General features: G+C 33.9%; 2 protein-coding genes across 2 annotated transcripts in view; one reads left to right on the forward strand and one right to left on the reverse strand.

The window, feature by feature from the left end:
* The window catches only part of PolrMT (mitochondrial RNA polymerase), a 34,276-nt gene extending 26,591 nt beyond the window's left edge, over positions 1–7,685 (forward strand). Inside the window, exons 20-24 of the mRNA XM_089632749.1 lie at positions 6–135; positions 2,079–2,222; positions 3,472–3,643; positions 3,958–4,049; positions 4,186–7,685. Of these exons, the coding sequence (XP_089488875.1) occupies positions 6–135; positions 2,079–2,222; positions 3,472–3,643; positions 3,958–4,049; positions 4,186–4,309 (662 nt within the window). The 3' untranslated portion in view covers positions 4,310–7,685. The remainder of the gene's footprint in view (positions 1–5; positions 136–2,078; positions 2,223–3,471; positions 3,644–3,957; positions 4,050–4,185) is intronic.
* On the reverse strand, positions 7,685–18,300 carry LOC149426671 (protein KATNIP homolog). Its single transcript, XM_089632759.1, has 13 exons — positions 17,673–18,300; positions 17,477–17,592; positions 14,640–14,804; positions 14,039–14,466; positions 13,766–13,948; positions 13,540–13,677; positions 12,535–12,796; positions 10,088–10,315; positions 9,634–9,990; positions 9,416–9,563; positions 9,231–9,324; positions 9,022–9,137; positions 7,685–8,912 (listed from the first exon to the last, which is right to left on the reverse strand). The coding sequence occupies exons 1-13, from the start codon at positions 17,693–17,695 to the stop codon at positions 8,777–8,779; spliced, it is 2,394 nt and encodes a 797-aa protein (XP_089488885.1). The 5' UTR covers positions 17,696–18,300; the 3' UTR covers positions 7,685–8,776.
* Between the last annotated feature and the right edge of the window lie 2,392 nt (positions 18,301–20,692).

Raw genomic sequence — 20,692 nt, forward strand, 5'->3', positions numbered from 1 at the left:
TTCAGATGTGAAAGGCTTTCCTAAAGATCATGTTTGGACCGCATCGACCTACTTGACAGTGAAAACATTTGAGAGCCTTCGGGAGATGTTCACCTCCACTAAAGCTATTCAGGACTGGTTCACGGATGTTGCAAAGTGAGTTTTATATATTATTTCTGACCAACTACTTATTTACAGTGAAACTCTCTTATGAGGTTTTCTACGGGACCAGGAAAAAACTTTAATGGGAAAATTTTTACGTAAGTGAAAATTAAACCATTTTTCAATGCAGCCTTCAAGGAACTGAATAAGCTAATTAAAACAAACTTCTTAAGCATGAAACTTTTTAAGTTGGAACTTCTTAAGCATGAAACTTAGTGGGAACTTCTTAAAAGAGTTTCACTGTTATGTACCTATTACTATTATGGCCCAGTATATCAGTTGATTTTAACCACTCAGAACATTAGAACGTCAAAAGACGTAAATATGATAATAGCGGTCAAGACATTAGAACGTCTTTTCACGTAAACGCGCGAGATTTTACAAAAATCGATTTATTTCCATCACTAGTATACGGATTGCCATGATTTAAAAAACAGAGTATCGATAATGAATAACGCTACGCGTCTGTATTCAAGAATATCTATGGAATGTAGAGGTGCATTATCTAAGTCGATTGGATCTGTCATCTTGTTCGTTCATAATTTATTGCGTTTCTAAATAATTTATTAAAAATATTTTAGTTTGGACGGTTAATATTTTGAGGTGACTAATAGTTTTTAATTATATTTCTTCAATATATAAAGTGTTATTTCTTTATGATACTCAGAAAAAAGTACATTTTTCACAGCTTTGAAATAATGGTCAGCGATTTTTACATATTTTTGACGTTTTCAGAAAATGTATATTTAGAAACGCAAATATTTACGTATAACAAAACAATACGATAGTGAATTTCATAATCTTTCCAAAACATTTTTTAGAATGAGGCTACGTTTCCCAAAACGTGAGTTATGAAGCTTTTAACAAAACTCGTGAATAACACAAAAATTTTCAAATTTTGACAGTTCGCAAAGGAACACAAAGTAAATAAAAGTCTTTTTCTGAGAGGTTAAGTTTGGCGTAGTTGGAGCTTAGCGCGGCTTGGAAAATAATCCGTATATAGATCGTAAGCCTAGATATCACCAATATTACACATATTGTCTATGATTTTAATAAAGGAATGTTCTTCTTGTTTCTTTGTAAAACCAAAAACTGTCTACGTGAGTGGTATATCGATGCTCTCTACTGTCATCGGGTAGACTGGGAGCTTTCAAAATGTCAACGACACCGACGGCAGCATTTACGAGTTGATTTTTGCTAAAGTTCCCCACTTCAATCGGTATGGTGTTATATGCGAGGATACTAATTTTAAATAGCATTTGTTTTGCTGGACTCTTCGTGAAATTATGGCGAACTGTCCGTTGAAAACAAAACTGTCCTGACGTTAAAACTTTTAAAATCTCTTACCAGACTGTTTTAGATTGATTATCAATTAATAACATCGACATTCCTCAACGCTCAATGAATATAAAATAGTCCATACTGATGAAATCAGGCAATTTACGTAAATTTCTCATTGTCTAAAAATGGAACTATTCTGCCGCTTATCAAGGCTTCAGACGCGGATTTAACCCGCTTATTTTTGACGGAGAAATGTTGTATATAGCGAAGATAGAAACTGACTGATATACCGGGCCTAGGTATATCTTATTTGACCACAGACCTAAGTCTCAATCTTAATTAGATTACCTTAACTTTATGTTTTGGGAGTTCTAATAATATGTGGTTAGTGTCCATTATAATGCATTTTAAATGTCAAAGACTTAGGCCCCATGGAATGGAAACTAATTTATTGTAACATTTATAATTTATCTCCCATTCTTACTTTTATATTATTATTGTCATTGTTATTGTCTTCGCTCCTCATTTATATATGCTCTCCTTTCACTGTCATCTCTGTTTATAAAACTTATTCGTGTAATTAATATGTTGTTAATGGACTATTTGTCCGTAAATAAATAAATAAATAAATAAATAAATAAATAAACATGTTTTAGGTTGATATCTGGCGTTGGCTGTGAGAAAGTGGAATGGGTAACGCCCTTGGGCCTTCCGGTGGTTCAGCCTTATCATAAATTATCCAAAGCAATATTCAACCATAAGGGACCCATTGTGGAATACTGCTCATATGATCAGCATGAGTAAGTTATTGAACACACATATCTAATACTAAATTATCCAAAGCAATATTCAACCATAAGGGACCCATTGTGGAATACTGCTCATATGATCAGCATGAGTAAGTTATTGAACACACATATCTAATACTAAATTATCCAAAGCAATATTCAACCATAAGGGACCCATTGTGGAATACTGCTCATATGATCAGCATGAGTAAGTTATTGAACACACATATCTAATACTAAATTATCCAAAGCAATATTCAACCATAAGGGACCCATTGTGGAATACTGCTCATATGATCAGCATGAGTAAGTTATTGAACACACATATTTAATACTAAATTATTCAAAGCAATATTCAACCATATGGGACCCATTGTGGAATACTGCTCATATGATCAGCATGAGTAAGTTATTGAACACATATATCTAATACTAAATTACATTTTTTTCTTTTTATGTTTCTCTCACTCGAGACGCTCAAATTACCAATAGATTTTATTTTAGTATTATATTTCAATTGACTAAATGCTACATGTATGTAATCTCAATTGAACTTTCTAAATGTTACATGTATGTAATTTTGTTATACAGTGAAACCCGAATTTTACGTCCCCAGATTTAACGTTTTCTCGCCAATTACGCGTAATTATTTCAGTCCCGATATATTTTAGTAAATTTGATACTCGCTTTTTACGTTTTTTTTCCCGGAATTTACGTCGAAAATATTAAAAAAATGTTAGTTTCGCGGGCTTGACACGGCCGTGCCGTAATTGGTCGGCTTACGGCGCGCAACGCGGTGATTGGCCGACATATTTCAATTTTAGCCGGCCGTGCCGTGATTGGTCGGGGTACGGTGCATAACGCGGTGATTGGCCGACATTTTTGAATTTTAGCCATGTGTAAAATACTGTAGCATCATTTGTTCGGTTTATTTACGCATCTGTCATTCGGTTTTCAACTCGATTTGTGACGCTTCTTTCTGACATTATTCGCGATCATCACATAGTTTTTAAAATTTAAAATGTGTTTTTCTTCAATACCCCCCATGATATACATGATTTTTTTTAAATAAAAAGTTCTTTTCTTCAGTATCCCTAATATACACAATTTTTGTAATAAAAAATAAAATTCAATACCCCCCATTTACATTTTCCTTCCGTTTAGGTTTTTTTTTTTCAGTCTCTTAAAAAACGTAAAATAGGGGTTTTACTGTATTTAAATTGACCTTTCTAAATGCTACATGTATGTAATTTCGTTGTAGGAAACCATGTGTTATAAAGCAAAGAAATGCTTTTCCACCGAATTTCATTCACTCTTTGGATTCCACGCATATGATGCTCACCTCCCTCCACTGTGAAGAGAAGGACATCACCTTTGTCTCTGTCCATGATTGCTTCTGGACTCACCCCTCGTCGGTCAACGTCATGAACCAGGTTTGTTGATTTTGTAAATGCTACACTTTTTGCCTCTACTGTTGTTTTATTAGTATTTCTCTCTAGAAATTATTCTCACATAATTGTGTTCTATGATATTTTCTGTGCATTGTATAGTCTTGGGGGGTGGTTTTTCGACACCTCATGCAGACAGTGACCTTTCTCTTGTTTTAACTGTGTAAAATTTCATCAATCCTGGAATAAAACTGTAGATTTGTATTAAAGACAAAGCCCCGACACTCTTAGATAGATAGAAGGTATACTTGTGGTTATCTCAGCGGTGAATGGAATCTTATTGTTTTTATTTCTTATAGGTTTGCCGAGAACAATTTGTGGCCCTGCACAGTCAGCCAATATTAGAAAACTTGTCAGAATATCTAATCAAAAGATACACCTTTGCTTCCGAGTAAGTATAATTTTTCTATATTTTTTTACTAAAACAATATCTTGTAAAAAATATTCATGGCTTCCTTTTACCCTTTGGGGAATTATATAAAAGCCTTTAGTTTTATGTGATACTCATATATTATTTTCTTCTACAGAGAATTTTTCAAAAAAGAAAATGCTACAGATACAGCCCGAAGAAAAAACCTTTTCCGAGAATTGCCACAAAAAGGAGATTTTGACTTACAGAATGTGCTTAAATCAGTGTATTTCTTCAGTTGAATGGACATCCATAGATTATGATGTGAATTTTTGACCTTCTTAGTACCGAAGCAATCAATTACATTTATTGGCATCTGTATTCTGGCATGTGTATTCTGTATTGGCATCTGTAAAAGTTACCTAACTAAACAGTTTTCTATTTGAAAATTATTTGTGCCTTAAAAACAGGTCTTCCTGATATGTACACTGTTTAATGAAGTAAAATGTCCTCAATGAATTTATTATCTAATTTTTAAGAAGAACTGATAAAACATAATATAAATACGACGTGGGCGTGTTTCGTGATCCTAAAGTCAGAGCGGTCTTAAATTTTCAGAATGAAATTCTAATGGGATAGCGATATACGATGTCAGGCAAGTCTAAGAGAAACAGAGCATGTGCTAAATGGGCTAGAACCAAAAGGTATTAAGTCAGTGACGACATTCGTTTCCATCAGTGTGTATTATTATCTGTACAGTGTATACACGGTGTCCGGAAACTCGTAGTACAAGCGGGAAATTGGAGAATCTACAGCACATGGGGAACCCAAATAAACATAAAGTTTTTTGATTTGAGCATTTTCACCAAAAAAAAAAAAAAAAACCAAAAAAAAATATTTTTCGGCTATTTCAGGGTTAAATTTTTTTCGTCATTCGATCTGAAACGCCGACGCAACGGATAGGAATTATTATTTGCATAGGTAGGTACTCACAATATGTAGCGATGTTCCGATCTCCTATTCAAAAAACAAACACGTCAAATTATATTTAATGTTCACCGTTAACTTCCAAGCACAGTTGGGTCCGTCTGATGATTGATTATTGCACTATTTGAATCACGTCGGAGTTAATTTTTACCTCGTCGAAGGCATCGATGATAAGTCTCAAAATCAAAACATTAAAAACGTACAACTGTTTTCAAACACGTCGAACGCATCGATGATAAATCTTAAAGTATCACTATCAAAACAATAATAACGCGTATTAAAGCACACAAATTTCGACCACAATTCGCTTTTATGTTTAAATTAACGAGAAAACTTCTTAAAGCAAAATGCAATGTAAACAGTGTATAAACAATCACATAAATACGGCCACCTGCGGCAACCCATAAACCAAAACTGACCTACTTACGATTTAACAGAAATGGGACATGTGCTTATCGTGCGTCTCTTTCCTTCACATGTTAGTTGAACCCAGCATACTGAGAAAGCTATATTTTGCGAATATGTCAGAGATAGGTATGAATATTAGAACGACAGATGTTTTAACCCTGCAGAGCAGAAATATTTTATGATTACACCGGATTAAATGAAGGGTGATTTCAAAATAATGCTTTAAATCTGGGTTTCTTTATTTGTTTTACTTTTAAATAGTTTTAATTTGTTGGGTACTTTGATCTTCAGTAATAATTTATAAGAATTTGATCAACAAAAAATCAACTTCTGACTCGATTTATTCGAAAACGAAAGCTCAAATCAAAAAAAATTATACTACAAAATCGACTCCAAATGTGATGTAGATTCACCAGTTTCCCGCTTGTACTACGAGTTTGACACCGTGAATGTATATGCAGATAGAATAATAATTTTCCACAATATCTTTTTTGTTCAAAATATAAAAGATGTTTGTATTTACATTAATTTAATGGTGCCTAATGATGACTGATTTCACCCTTTCACTTCTAAATAACATTTCATAGTTCATACACAGGGCTACTTTCAATTTGAAAATTTGGTTATATTTTGTATGGACGCCCTTAATTCATCACACAAATTTTTTATTCCATTTTTTGTTTCATTAAAATAATAATCATCTTTAAAACTGTCCATAATGTGTGATTACCCGATGTATGCTTATTATTTTTATAATAATATTGATACTAAGTACATACATATATTATGTACATGTATCCAAATATCAGACATAACTTCAAGCTGCATAATAATACTGGTTACTGCTTTATATTCTCGTTACCAAAGAGATTGAATGCAGTAAAATCAGCACCTACACTTTTTTGGTACAAAAAAAAAGCATATTGACAAATGTACATATTTTCCACATATGTAATTCCTGATTTCACCGCGGACAATCTCTGCTTGGTGGATCTTTTATGAATAATATTATATTAGAGCTTTTTATAGTTGTTTGAGTGCAATAAATTTATAGAATTTTGCGATCCAAAATGATTCTCCTACAACTAGGTCTGGCAGGTTTTGACACGCAACATAATTTTTGTTTTTCTATAAGTTTTGTTGCTAAACCACTCCCTGCTCTGTCAGCGAGCGTGTTCGTCCCATCATTACCTGAAATACATATGCCGTAGATGTGGGCCTAATGAGGTTCACCAAATGTGGCTCATCATGATTTGGGCCTGCCATTCGTCAAAAGTAATTTTGCTGGAGCGAGTCCAACAAGACCTGGTTCGACTAGGGAGTAGCTTTTGATCTCTAATTTCTTACTTATCTGGGGAAAGTTATTTTTTTATAAGACATAGATTTGCATGTGATAGTGCGGCCATACTAAAGATTGTCAGTCAGTATTGTTCAAAGAATTTTTAATTTTATTGTGATTAACTTTATATCTGTGAACTTTATGTTATAGGTGTACTTTTATTTGCAAATAAATAAGTTAAAAAAATTATCTTTCTGTAAATTTCTTCTCCTAGAAACAAAAATAACAGTCCAGGTAATGGTTAAATAACAGTCCAGTAATGGTTAAAACCTCTAAAAAGGTATTTTATTTAGTCATTGGTTCAAACTGTGTATTTTTTATTTACATTAAAAAAGAATTGGGTACATTTTTTATGTATTATGAAAGTTATGGTTACAACCATGTATGGTTCATGCTTAATTTCTAACCTAACACCTATCCTCGAAGGAACATTCACAATATAATGTTTTATCAAAAAATATTTATTTTACAATAAATTTATAACATAGACACATAGAACTTGACTGTACTTAATTAAATATTACAAATAAAGTATGACTTTAATCTAGTTCCACTAACAACCTTGTAACAGCATTACATTGCCGTGCAAGCTTTAATGTTTAGAAAGCATTACATCTCTAAATACAGGGTTTTCCAATAAGAGGTGTTATTTTGAATAGCCCGCTATTTCGGTAGATGTTACTTTTGAAGCTGTCATTTTTTGACATTTGACAAGTAGAAACTACGCCATTAATAAAAATGGAACGATACACGCTTCAACAACGCATTGAAATTATTAAAATTCACTTGAGTGAATCAAATGCAAATCATCTTGAGTGATGAGGCCCATTTCCACCTCGGTGGCTTCGTCAACAAGCAAAATTGTCGCATCTGGGGCTCGGAAAACCCAAGAGTTATTGTTGAAAAGCCTCTCTATCCTCAACGTGTGACTGTTTGGTGCGGTTTATGGTCCGGCGGAGTCATTGGAATTACTTTTTCGAAAATGAGGCTGGAGCAACAGTTACGGTGAATGGATTGCGCTATCGAGAGATGATTAATGATTTTTTATGGCCGGAATTGGATGGTATTGATCTGGACAACGTTTACTTTCAACAAGATGGCGCTACGTGCCACACAAGCAACGAAATCATTGATCTTTTACGATTGAATATTAAAATAACACCTCTTACTGGAAAACCCTGTAGTGTAAAACATAGTCGCTATTCGCGTTTGTCTGTTTGTGCGCTTAGTTCTTCTAAACTACACAACGGATTTTGGTGGGGTTTTCACTATCATTTAGAGAATTTCTTCCGGGAGGTTTATATATACATAACATGCATATTATATTTTTAGAAAGTAGAGAAAAGTTGATGTTTTGTAATCAAGTAGTAAAAAAAAAAACTTCGGGCGCTTACAGAGCTAACGCTGGTTAAACCTTATGAGATAAATCAAAATAATATATCACAGAATTTTACATCTGAAAAAGGCCTTCATTTCCTTAAAACTTTACCCCAAACCATGTATAAGTCCTCGAGCAACACCGGGTACACATCAGCTAGTAATACATAATTACTCAAGAGTAGTCACAATCTAGTTCTACTAACAATCTCAAAACTTCACTACGTTGTCATGCAAGAGTTGTTCCAATCTTGCTCCACTAATAATCTTATAACTTTGCTACATTTTCATGCAAGTACATAGTAATGTTTAGAAAGTTTTAATTACACTTAAAAGTTGTTACCTAGTTTTATTAACAACCCGAAACCTCGGCTTAGGCAAGTTTACTGAAGAGTAACAACTGTCCACTATAAACTCTACGAAGCAAAGCCAAAAAACGCATCGCGATTTGAGAAGAATTACAACATTCTATTATTTGCAATGCTTTGATTCCTGAATAACTTTGGTGTCACTTTATTTATTATTCAAATGTAGTCTTTAAACCTATTAATACTATGAGCAACTTTTTAATGGGTGGTTAGCAATGTGATATGTTTTATGATTTTGGCCAGTGAGTGCGTCTGTAATATGTGTTTATATTGTTGATTGACAATGACAACTATCGGGTTGATCTATTTCTATGCTGTGGTGGCGGAGCTCTCACACTGGTTTGTGGTCTCTGTTTGGGATCTACTTCTTCACTGCATGCTCCCACTGTGCCCCCGTAAGGATCCATCGCCCCTTCAGATCTGCTACTAGAATTATAATTATAAATAACTGTTATGGAATATTATATACTAAGATTAATCCCTCTGAGTATTCATTCTTGTAGCTGCATAATTGTTTATTTTTAAATCTTTTTACCTAATGGATCCATTTTCTTCCACTGCGCCAAAGTCAATTAAAGTCGGTGTAACTGGCCCATACTTGGGAACACACGGTAGTGTTCCATTATACAATAGCAAATCGTCCACTAAGATCTGAAAAGTATGGTGAAAAATTTAATGAAGTGAGAAGAAATAAGTAATATGTAATACACATACTTAGATATATTGTTTCAAAACAATACTTACAGCAAACTCTTTCACCCCACGGTTTGGTGTTTTTCCATAATTCCAAATGTTCATACTAGACACGCTCATGGGGCTATCGAAGATGAAGTAGATTCTGCAAAGCATATTGAAGAATGATAATTGAACTACGGGTTTGTATGTACATATAGATAAAGTAAATAGTTAGCTGGTCTATTGACTATCACCTATTGACTGTTGCCGGCAAGAGTGGGGCGAGCCAGGCGTGTCTTCCATCTCGTGCAGTATTGTTACCATCGCACAGGCGAGCTGGGATTCGAGCATCATTTGATATTCCCTCCAAGATGTTTATACTGACGGGTTGGGCGCACACATCTAAAATCATTCAGACTATGTTATTTAAGTTCCCAGTACAAACATTTCCACATATTCCTTTGTTACTTACTTGATTCTGTGATGTGAACTCTGGTACCATCTGCGTCTGTTATTTCAATCCCATTGAGGCCCACATAATAGGGGTCACCCCACGTTGAGAATATAACTATTTCAAATACAAATCCAGTCGGTAATGTGCTAATTTCTTGTTTTAGCTCTGATAAAGGAGTTGTGTTTGCTCCTTGTGAGATATCATCAATGGATGTCAGTAGAATTTCCTGTACAAAGTCATAGTTGACGTTTCCCGGTGCCCTTCTCAAAACAACTGGCCTCTCGTTAATTAGTTTGTCGTCCAGGTTGATTTGTATTTCTTTAGCACCACAATATGATAATTCAAGGCTGCTGTTGTAATTCCATATTCTCAAACCTAAAATTAATTGATTTCAACGTATTTGTGTAAATTTTATATTATATTACGAAGGTAATTTTTATGTCCAATTGAAATAAATAATCGAGGCAAATACCTGTTATAAGAAAATCATCTTCGAGAATAATGACAATGTGTATTGATATTCCTTCTGTGAACTCTGACTGCCACATATTATTGTAATCTTCTGTAATATTCACATTATCAAAAAGTTCGTCACATTGCATCGTAGACTCATCTCCAGATTCTGCTACATCATTGTTTGATGTATAAGCATAACTTTTAGAAATTTTGATATTTTCATCAAAGTTGAAAATTTCTATCCCTAAACAGAGACAATTATTCTTTTTACTATGTATGTAATTGTTAAAAACAATGTTTCACAAATGAATTCATTTGAATGACAAAAGGTTTCTCTAATCAGTTCACATTACTATTTCATTTTTTTGTATATCTATGTACATCAAAGTTTTCGCCGACAGAGGCTAAGAAGGTTAAAACAATTTTAGACAATGTAAATAATTAATGAAGATATAGACATTACCTGTCAAGCCTATGCAATTGAGCTGACCCCAGTTTGAGAGTAATATGATTAGACAAAGTAAATAATTAATGAAGAGATAGATATTACCTGTCAAGCCTATGCAATTGAGCTGACCCCAGTTTGAGAGTAATATGATTAGACAACGTAAATAATTAATGAAGAGATAGATATTACCTGTCAAGCCTATGCAATTGAGCTGACCCCAGTTTGAGAGTAATATGATTAGACAACGTAAATAATTAATGAAGAGATAGATATTACCTGTCAAGCCTATGCAATTGAGCTGACCCCAGTTTGAGAGTAATATGATTAGACAAAGTAAATAATTAATGAAGAGATAGATATTACCTGTCAAGCCTATGCAATTGAGCTGACCCCAGTTTGAGAGTAATATGATTAGACAACGTAAATAATTAATGAAGAGATAGATATTACCTGTCAAGCCTATGCAATTGAGCTGACCCCAGGTTGAGAGTAAGATGATTAGACAAAGTAAATAATTAATGAAGAGATAGATATTACCTGTCAAGCCTATGCAATTGAGCTGACCCCAGTTTGAGAGTAATATGATTAGACAACGTAAATAATTAATGAAGAGATAGATATTACCTGTCAAGCCTATGCAATTGAGCTGACCCCAGTTTGAGAGTAATATGATTAGACAAAGTAAATAATTAATGAAGAGATAGATATTACCTGTCAAGCCTATGCAATTGAGCTGACCCCAGTTTGAGAGTAATATGATTAGACAACGTAAATAATTAATGAAGAGATAGATATTACCTGTCAAGCCTATGCAATTGAGCTGACCCCAGGTTGAGAGTAAGATGATTAGACAAAGTAAATAATTAATGAAGAGATAGATATTACCTGTCAAGCCTATGCAATTGAGCTGACCCCAGTTTGAGAGTAATATGATTAGACAACGTAAATAATTAATGAAGAGATAGATATTACCTGTCAAGCCTATGCAATTGAGCTGACCCCAGGTTGAGAGTAAGATGATTAGACAAAGTAAATAATTAATGAAGAGATAGATATTACCTGTCAAGCCTATGCAATTGAGCTGACCCCAGTTTGAGAGTAATATGATTAGACAACGTAAATAATTAATGAAGAGATAGATATTACCTGTCAAGCCTATGCAATTGAGCTGACCCCAGGTTGAGAGTAAGATGATTAGACAAAGTAAATAATTAATGAAGAGATAGATATTACCTGTCAAGCCTATGCAATTGAGCTGACCCCAGTTTGAGAGTAATATGATTAGACAAAGTAAATAATTAATGAAGAGATAGATATTACCTGTCAAGCCTATGCAATTGAGCTGACCCCAGTTTGAGAGTAATATGATTAGACAACGTAAATAATTAATGAAGAGATAGATATTACCTGTCAAGCCTATGCAATTGAGCTGACCCCAGGTTGAGAGTAAGATGATTAGACAAAGTAAATAATTAATGAAGAGATAGATATTACCTGTCAAGCCTATGCAATTGAGCTGACCCCAGTTTGAGAGTAATATGATTAGACAACGTAAATAATTAATGAAGAGATAGATATTACCTGTCAAGCCTATGCAATTGAGCTGACCCCAGGTTGAGAGTAAGATGATTAGACAAAGTAAATAATTAATGAAGAGATAGATATTACCTGTCAAGCCTATGCAATTGAGCTGACCCCAGTTTGAGAGTAATATGATTAGACAACGTAAATAATTAATGAAGAGATAGATATTACCTGTCAAGCCTATGCAATTGAGCTGACCCCAGTTTGAGAGTAATATGATTAGACAAAGTAAATAATTAATGAAGAGATAGATATTACCTGTCAAGCCTATGCAATTGAGCTGACCCCAGTTTGAGAGTAATATGATTAGACAAAGTAAATAATTAATGAAGAGATAGATATTACCTGTCAAGCCTATGCAATTGAGCTGACCCCAGTTTGAGAGTAAGATGATTAGACAAAGTAAATAATTAATGAAGAGATAGATATACCTGTTAAGCCTATGCAATTGAGCTGACCCCAGTTTGAGAGTAGGATGATTTCAATTTTTTTGGCAATGTATTTATTGCCCGCTGAATCTGCACGAACATTATCCAACAGATTGTCGGTGTCTGATTTCAAATCGCTTGCGGTGGGCGGTCTCTTGTCTAGTGGTATTGGCAATGGATTTGAACTGGCAATGATCGATCTAAACGACTGATCATTTCTGTAGATTTGCTCTAATATAGTTTCACACGTCGTAAAAAGGATGGTCTGTAAATGACAGTTTTTAATAAACAACTATTTGTCACTTTTAAGTAATCTTATCCTATTAACCCCTAAAGCAATTTTGGGAGATATTTCTCCCGGACATCAAACACCCGTTGAGTCTTTTTGGGAGATATTTCTCCCAGCCTGATATGGACTCATGCAATCTCATTTTGTATTACAGTGAGATATATGTGTTAGAAAAAGAGAACAATACGCTTTCAGTTTACTTACAAAAGTTTACCATAGAAGCTCCCGAAAAATTTGAAATAATTCTATGAAACAACATTTAACATTTGAAAAGTATTTGTCAAGGTTTGTAAAATTTTTTAGTAAATATTTTTGCATAAAACGAAAAACAAAGTGTGGGGACAGTAAGTTTGATAATACCTTTGTCTAATTAAGTATGTTTTTAGTTTCCTCTAAAGTGGTAATTACAGTTTACACAATAACAACCATTGGTAAGCGACTTTAAAAACTATCTCTCTTTGTTTGCAATCAAAATTTTACTATTTTTAATTGCGAATGTCGATTTGTAATACTAAAATCTTAAGACTTTAATCTGCTTTAAAAAATTGTATCTTATTTTGAAATACGTTCAAAAACAGCAAATTTATCTGGATTCAATCAGCATTTTGACACTGAAACACATTGCAAAATATCAGAGGCTCTAGGGGATTAAGGATTGTGACATTATTATAATCTATTTTATGTATTGCAATGAAATGAGTTAATATTGGGATACTGACGTCACCGAACATACTCGGCATTCCGGACAATTCTCCACTGGCTTGTGCAATTTCACCAAAGAAAATCTGCACTTGATCTAAGAATATTTTCACTAATCTCACTCCCCTAGTTGTATGGATGCGTGATTTATTATAATTCTGAAATAAAAAAATGATTACTTATAAATATAATTATTGAACTGAAATATATTTTTAAACAGATTTTGATTCTGTAGATATCTCTCACCCATATTCTTAGCAGGGCGAGTTTTTCGTTTTGACAAAATAATAAATTAATAGAATATGGGCTAGCAATCGGCATTTTAGAAATCCACAAGTGTTTTTGGTCTCTCGTTCTAGTTCTGCCATCCAAAAGGGTTTTGACTAGGCCATGTCTTCTTTCATTATTCTCTTCAGGTTCAGTCCATAGCTAAAATAATGAGTAAGATGGGGGTTTAACATACTATACCAATAAAATATTATATTCACTTGGTAAACAAAATGAAATTGTGTTGCTTACCTTTTCTATTCTCACATTGTCTCCTTTATAATTAAATATTTCAAGACCATTCAATCCAATGTAATTCTGATCTCCCCAAGTGCTGTAAATTCTAAACTCTAACAATTTTCCTTGTGGTAGTTCGGGAATAATAAATATATTTTGACCGTCACCAATGCTCGCATGACGTTCGCCACCCTTTACGACAACAGTTTCTTTTGTATTTTTTTGCTGTTGTAATTTTTTTGTTGATTTCACTTGCGGCTTTGTTTTTTGATAAATTTGTTGGCACGATGTTGAAAGATTTTTGGATTGTTTAAAAATAATCGATTCGTTAAGACTGCTTTTTACTTTTGTGGCAGAACTCGAGGCAAATTGCGGTCTTTGCTTCATTTCACTGGAGCGTTGAACAATTTCTTGTTTTTTTAGAGTTGGTCCCGTGGAATTTACTGAAGAGAAAAAAAATGTTAATGAATAATCAATGAAAATTATTAATATACCTACGAATTAAAAAATCGTGGCCAGGTAACCCGTAAAGATAAAAAACACAGCCAATTTGCCATAATATCCATCTGAATATACATCATCTACAAAAGAAAACAATTAAAAAATTATGGTATACATTTTGGTTTTGTATCCTCACTGTCAAAAATTTCCAAAGGTTTGACATCCGGGGATTTATTCGCAGGGCCCAGAGCTGCATCCAACAGTTGTTGAGTGAATCCTTCATCACACTTGCTATCCCCCAACTCACTACCTCTTTTATTCCAAATTCCTGAATTAATGACTGAAACAAACAAAAATCACCTTTAGTTCATGGGAATCCATCTCCTTGTAACTCATACATATAAGACCACTTCAAGAGAGGCTAAATATTGGCTAATTTTCGATTATACTTCATAATATTATTTATTTATTTACGCCTATTAAGGCTTTTACATTAATATATAACAATATTTACGAAATTATACTCATAAATAGTGCAGGAAACGACTGTTTAAAACACTTGCTCAAAAATAATTATCCACGAGGAATTATTCTCCAGAGATATAATTCCACAACGTTAACCTTTCCATGAGACATATCATCTGTCCCTTACGTGGCAATATTTAATAGTAAAAGTATACAATTTGCCCATACTGCTTCTTAGAATCACACAAACACAAAGAGCCGGTTGTGTATCCAGGAGTCTGGGAAGATTTCTACTCATGAAGCAGTCTCATAAGTAGAGACCGGATTATATGCAACAAAAATAGCCCAAAATATGCATGCAAATATGCAATAAAAATAGCTAAAATATGCACGAAAATCCATAAAAAAGGTCAAAATATGCAACATGAAATAATACAGGAAGTCGTATTTTTAGATATTTTTTTTATTTTAGTAAGCTATTAGTTCTCAAGGATTACAATTATATTTTCGAAAATATCAATTATAAAATGTATTTAACAATAAAATTTAGAATTTACCTTTAAAAACGTATATGATTAAGTACTGTTCTAAATTTTCTGTAGAAATTGTGTCTACGATCGCTTAATATATTTTTGTAAGCGGAAAAGGAACGTTCTACGTCTACTGATGTGGCTGGACAGAATTTAAATTTGGGTGCGATTTTTGAACTTATTGTTCCGGGCAAAATTTCACCTGCCCCGTTGATGAAGTTATCAATTTGGCACAAAGGTTCAAACCCTGGGTTATTATTCAGTATGTTTTCAAATTTTTCTTTGAGTTTACTCGGGAATAGCTTTGGCAACGAGGAATTCATAGGGCGAATTTCCTTCATAACCTGAATAAATGCATTCAACGCCAATCCATGAGTTTCAAGCGTTTTTATACTTGCAGGTATGTAGGCGAAATGAGTGGTAATCATAGCTAGGTTTTTTTTAATACTGGCGTCGTCAAACGATTCTTTGCACTGGAAAACTGCCAAAGCCTCTGCACTATCGAAGTCATTGATAACACCCTTGATGGCTTCAAAATGTTCATGGTAAAACATCGCAGCTTCGATCCATGTACCCCAACGTGTTATTACTGGCTCAGGAGGTAAAGGGATATTTGGCAGTTTTTCTTTGTAGGCCTTTATACGAGCAGGCGCCTCAAGAAACACTTTCTTTGCTGATGAAATCAGGTTATTTACATTCGCAAACGTGGATCTCACTTCTTCGGCGAGTCTGTGAATTCCGTGAGCAAAACACGTCACATGAATCAAATTGGGATAAAATACTTGGAGGGCTTTGCCTGCTTTGATCATATAGGGGGTAGCATCTGAGAGCAACACATACACATTTTCATCCGCAGAAGATTCAGGAAATATTTTTTTTATACCCTCATTCACAAATCTGGCGATCGTAGAATGATTTGCCTTTTCAAGTTCTCTGCAGGCCACCAAATAGGAAGGTGAAGGTTCAAGTTTTAATGCACCAACAATCAAATTTGCAATGTAACGGCCGCAAGTGTCGGTGGTTTCGTCAGCTGAAATCCATATGATGTTATCCTTGAGTTCATTGCGTATTTCTTCCAGCACATGTAGATACATTGATAGTATGTAATTTTTACGTAAAGTAGATTCATCCGGTATATTTTGATTTGTGCAATATTTTCTGAGAAAATCCTTCAAGGCAGGATTTGTCAGTTTGTATAGAGGGATATTGCTTGCAAGAAATGCTTCACATAGATCCATGCTAAAGTGATTTTGTTGTTTACCTTTGGAGGTTACTTCACTGTTACTGCTACTTGCCACTGTAAAAACTTGTTGTCGTGGGCCCTTCTTCTGCACTCCTGCGATATGAACACTGGTTTTGACATGCTGGTCTATTTGGAACTTTTTTGTGCTAGAAATGTTTTTCTCGCAAACTCGGCAGTATAAAACTTTTCCGTCGTATGTAAATATTCCAGGATATTCAGCTATCCACGTATGGGCACTTTTTTTATCAGGGGGCATGGTTCACTTTCACAATGTACAACTTCGTGCAAACAAACAAAACACTAGACGAAACTCTAAAGAACAGCGCGTGCGACCAGTCAAAAACAAAATTCGCAATTCACTGAATTACCATAAAAATATACCAAATCACCCCTCATACGAATGAATGAATTGTTTTCGGCAATTAGCCAAATTAAGCCGAGTAGGCGCGAGCGCAGGCGAAGATGAGAGAGGTTCCCCCCCCCCCCCCCGCTCCGGCCGCCGGCCGTAGCGATCAGTTATCAGTTCTTCGCTCAGCTTCGCTGGCCGCGCGCCTTGCTATCTGACGTCTATAGTGTCGCTATGTGAGGCATCTGAACGATATCAAGCGTAAATATGCAAGATCTCAAATTATTTGCTAAAATATGCAACTACCGCTGAAAAGGGTCTAAATATGCATTTGCATATGCAAATATGCAAATGCATATAATCCGGTCTCTACTCATAAGCAATGCAATTATTTGTTATGAATTTATACCAAGTTAGATAACATTTACCTCTGGGTCGTTGCCTCTTAGTGTAATCAGCAGAAAGTGCCACGGTGGATGCTCGGGTCCTCGTGACTTCAGGGATACCCGCTATAGATCGTCTTCGTTCCATCGGCCATTCCAAACTTTACAACAAATGAACAGAGTTAAAACCTTTAAATTATTGCGTTAAATGTACAGTTTTGTTGTTTTATTATGAATTTACCTTATATTTTCAAAAGCATTCATCAAACTTGATGGCCCTTCGCTGGTGGGAGAAACAAATCCGCTACTGTCATCGTCGTTCAATTTCGTAATGCTCTTTGTGCTACTGAAATACCAATTTAATAATAAATTTTAACTCTAATGTTTTTTTATGTTACATTATAGACTCTGTAATCTGAACCTATTTACCAAACCTCTAGTAATCCAAATCATCAAGTGATCAGGGCGGGGTAGGTTGGTGGAAACCACAAAACATTAAACATTGAAGTGGAGGGAGCTGTACGAAGTTAGTGAGGGATTATAACATTGGTATATCGACAGAATCTGATTTGACAGATAAAAGAATTTTCAAATAAATAGCATCTACGTTAAGCTATGGAAGGTGTTGTCCAAGTATGAAGTGAAAACGAATCTCATACAGGCAATTGCGTCTCATGGTTATTCAATCTATACATGGATAAAATTGTATGCAAGAATTGAAAGAGGTGGGATTGGGCGCGAATTTGAGTTATCTGAAAGTATGTTGCCTGTTGTATGCTGATGATGCAGTGCTGATTGCTAACAGGGTGGGAGATTACAGTCTCTCGTGTGTAGGATGAATGAAGTACGTATGTACTAATGGACAATAATGTAATTGCATTTATTTATGAGATGGTGTAATTATTGGTATCTCTACTCCTTGATAATGGATTGTTTGGTTCGTATCATCGACGAAATGCCATCCAGATAAACACAATTATACTTGTTTAAATAACGTTTAACACGATCAATCGGAAAACTAAGCAATATTGTGCATTATTAAGTTAGGCACATAACTTTGCACTAAGCTAACGAAAAATAAACAGCATTCGTGTATGATATAAAATAATACTAGACAAGTCAAGTTCCAGTAGTTTTTATAACAGCGCAGCATAATAATTACCTTGTGGAGTCTTCAATCCATGATGGAATATAGGGTGAAGGTGGTAAAGGTGTAGATGAGCTCTTAATCACTTGAATCTTATCTTCGGAAGTCATCACGATGTGACGTACACTAACTTAACACTTTCAAATAAATATTATTTATAATAAATCTTAAAAATTGAGGCATTATATTATTATTTTGATGATTATGGGTTCTTATAAATAAATATTTATTATTTTTTGTTCACCATGTTAACAATGGAATTATCTTGACAAAACTTTCAAAAGTGATTACTACTTCTTCTCTCATTAAGTATAATTTAAACCTTTTTTATTAAACACAAAAACATCACCATTCCACTTCAAAACTTGTATATTTTTAGTAACCAAGGTAACAGATGTTGCCACGTTAAATTTTGGATTTAACTTCAAAGTAAGTACCAATATTTCATGAGGCAACATCAAAATTTACATTTGGTGTTGCCATAGAAACGAAAGATATTAATTTTAAAATATCTACATTTTCTTCAATATACGGTTTTTAGGTAACATTTTTTTCCTTACCGAGAAACACAAGGCCTCCATGTATGGGTTGTATCGTAGAATTTCAACAATTCATCAAATTTCAATGTTTTTTTAAATTTATTATTATTTTAATATAGATCATATGGGTTACATTAATACATACCTATTTTGCAAAATATAATATTTAGGTTCATAATTGGTCATGTATACCTTATCAGAAAAGAGGAGCTCTTGTGCCTGATAAGGGAGCCACGATTCTTACTTAGATTCTATGTTATAATATTATGTTATGTGTAAACTATATATAATATATATATATATTTTTTACTATAAGTTTTTTTGGAAAAAAAGTTTGATTTTATTTATTTGTTCTTGTTGGTTCGTAATATAGCGCAATTCGGAAGGGAGATTATTGTTGTTTTTTATGGCTTGGTAAATATAATGGTTTTGCATTTGAGTTGTTTTAAAGATTGGCGTAATAAATTGATTTCCATTTCTCATCAGTTTGTAAAATTCTTGATATTCTGTGTTATTTTTTTCTTTACACATTTTTATAATGGAAGTTTGCTTAAATATATCATCAATATTTGGTACTGGAAACAATTTAAAAAGCAATTTTGTAGGGAAAGTAGAGTTTTTTTAATTATCACCTTTATAATAATTTTTTGCGAGACTTTTACTGAGTTTAGGTTGTTTTTATAAGATCCTCCCCAACCTATGATTCCGTAAATAAGCAGGGAGTGGACAAGAGCATAATACACATTTTTTAGTATTTTCACATTTAAAATATTTCTTAACCTAACAAATATATATACATTTCCGTATTCTCTTTACTAACTCCGTAATATGGCTTTTCCATTTCAGATTTTCATCGATGATCACACCAAGATATTTCATTTCAGAAGAAGAGTTGATTACAGTACAAATAGGATGAAGTAGTTTACAGTTGACATTGTCACAATTTTCATCATGGATTATGATATTTACTTTGTGTTTAAGTATTTTTTGTAGTGAGAATAATACATATGTTGTTTTTTTGGCATTAAGTGTGAGTAGGTTATTATCAAACCATGATTTTAAGGTATTAATGCATTCATTTGCAAGTTTGTTAACTAGTTCCCATGTTTGACCTTTTATTAATAATACAGTATCATCAGCATAAGAGATTAATTCACCTTTGATTTTCTGTTGGAAAATGTCATTTACATACATTAGAAATAGTAATGGTCCGAGGACCGTACCTTGAGGAATACCAAATGTACTTGTTAGTGGTGTACTCAGCGTTTCCAGGTCCAGATTGCAATATTTCCCTAGATTGGGAGTCGAAATTTCCCTAGATTCCGGGGGTACCACCTTGGCAAGTTAAAAACGTCTGTCCGTCCGGGGGGGGGGGGGGGGAGCTTTGAAAAAAAGTAATTGGTTTTTGTTGATAACTTTCATATATTATTTGTAGCAATAAAAATACACGAATACCCAAATACGCCACATATACACCAGTACGTAGTCACTGTTTTTTTTTTATTCTCTTTCTTATATGGCAATTATTTTTCTTATATGGCAACAGTGGCCGACAGTGGCAACACTGACACAACA

The sequence above is a fragment of the Hesperophylax consimilis genome, chromosome 1 (assembly GCF_061612785.1).
Source record: "Hesperophylax consimilis isolate HC1 chromosome 1, BYU_Hcon_1.0, whole genome shotgun sequence".
Classification (NCBI taxonomy): Eukaryota; Metazoa; Arthropoda; class Insecta; order Trichoptera; family Limnephilidae; genus Hesperophylax; species Hesperophylax consimilis.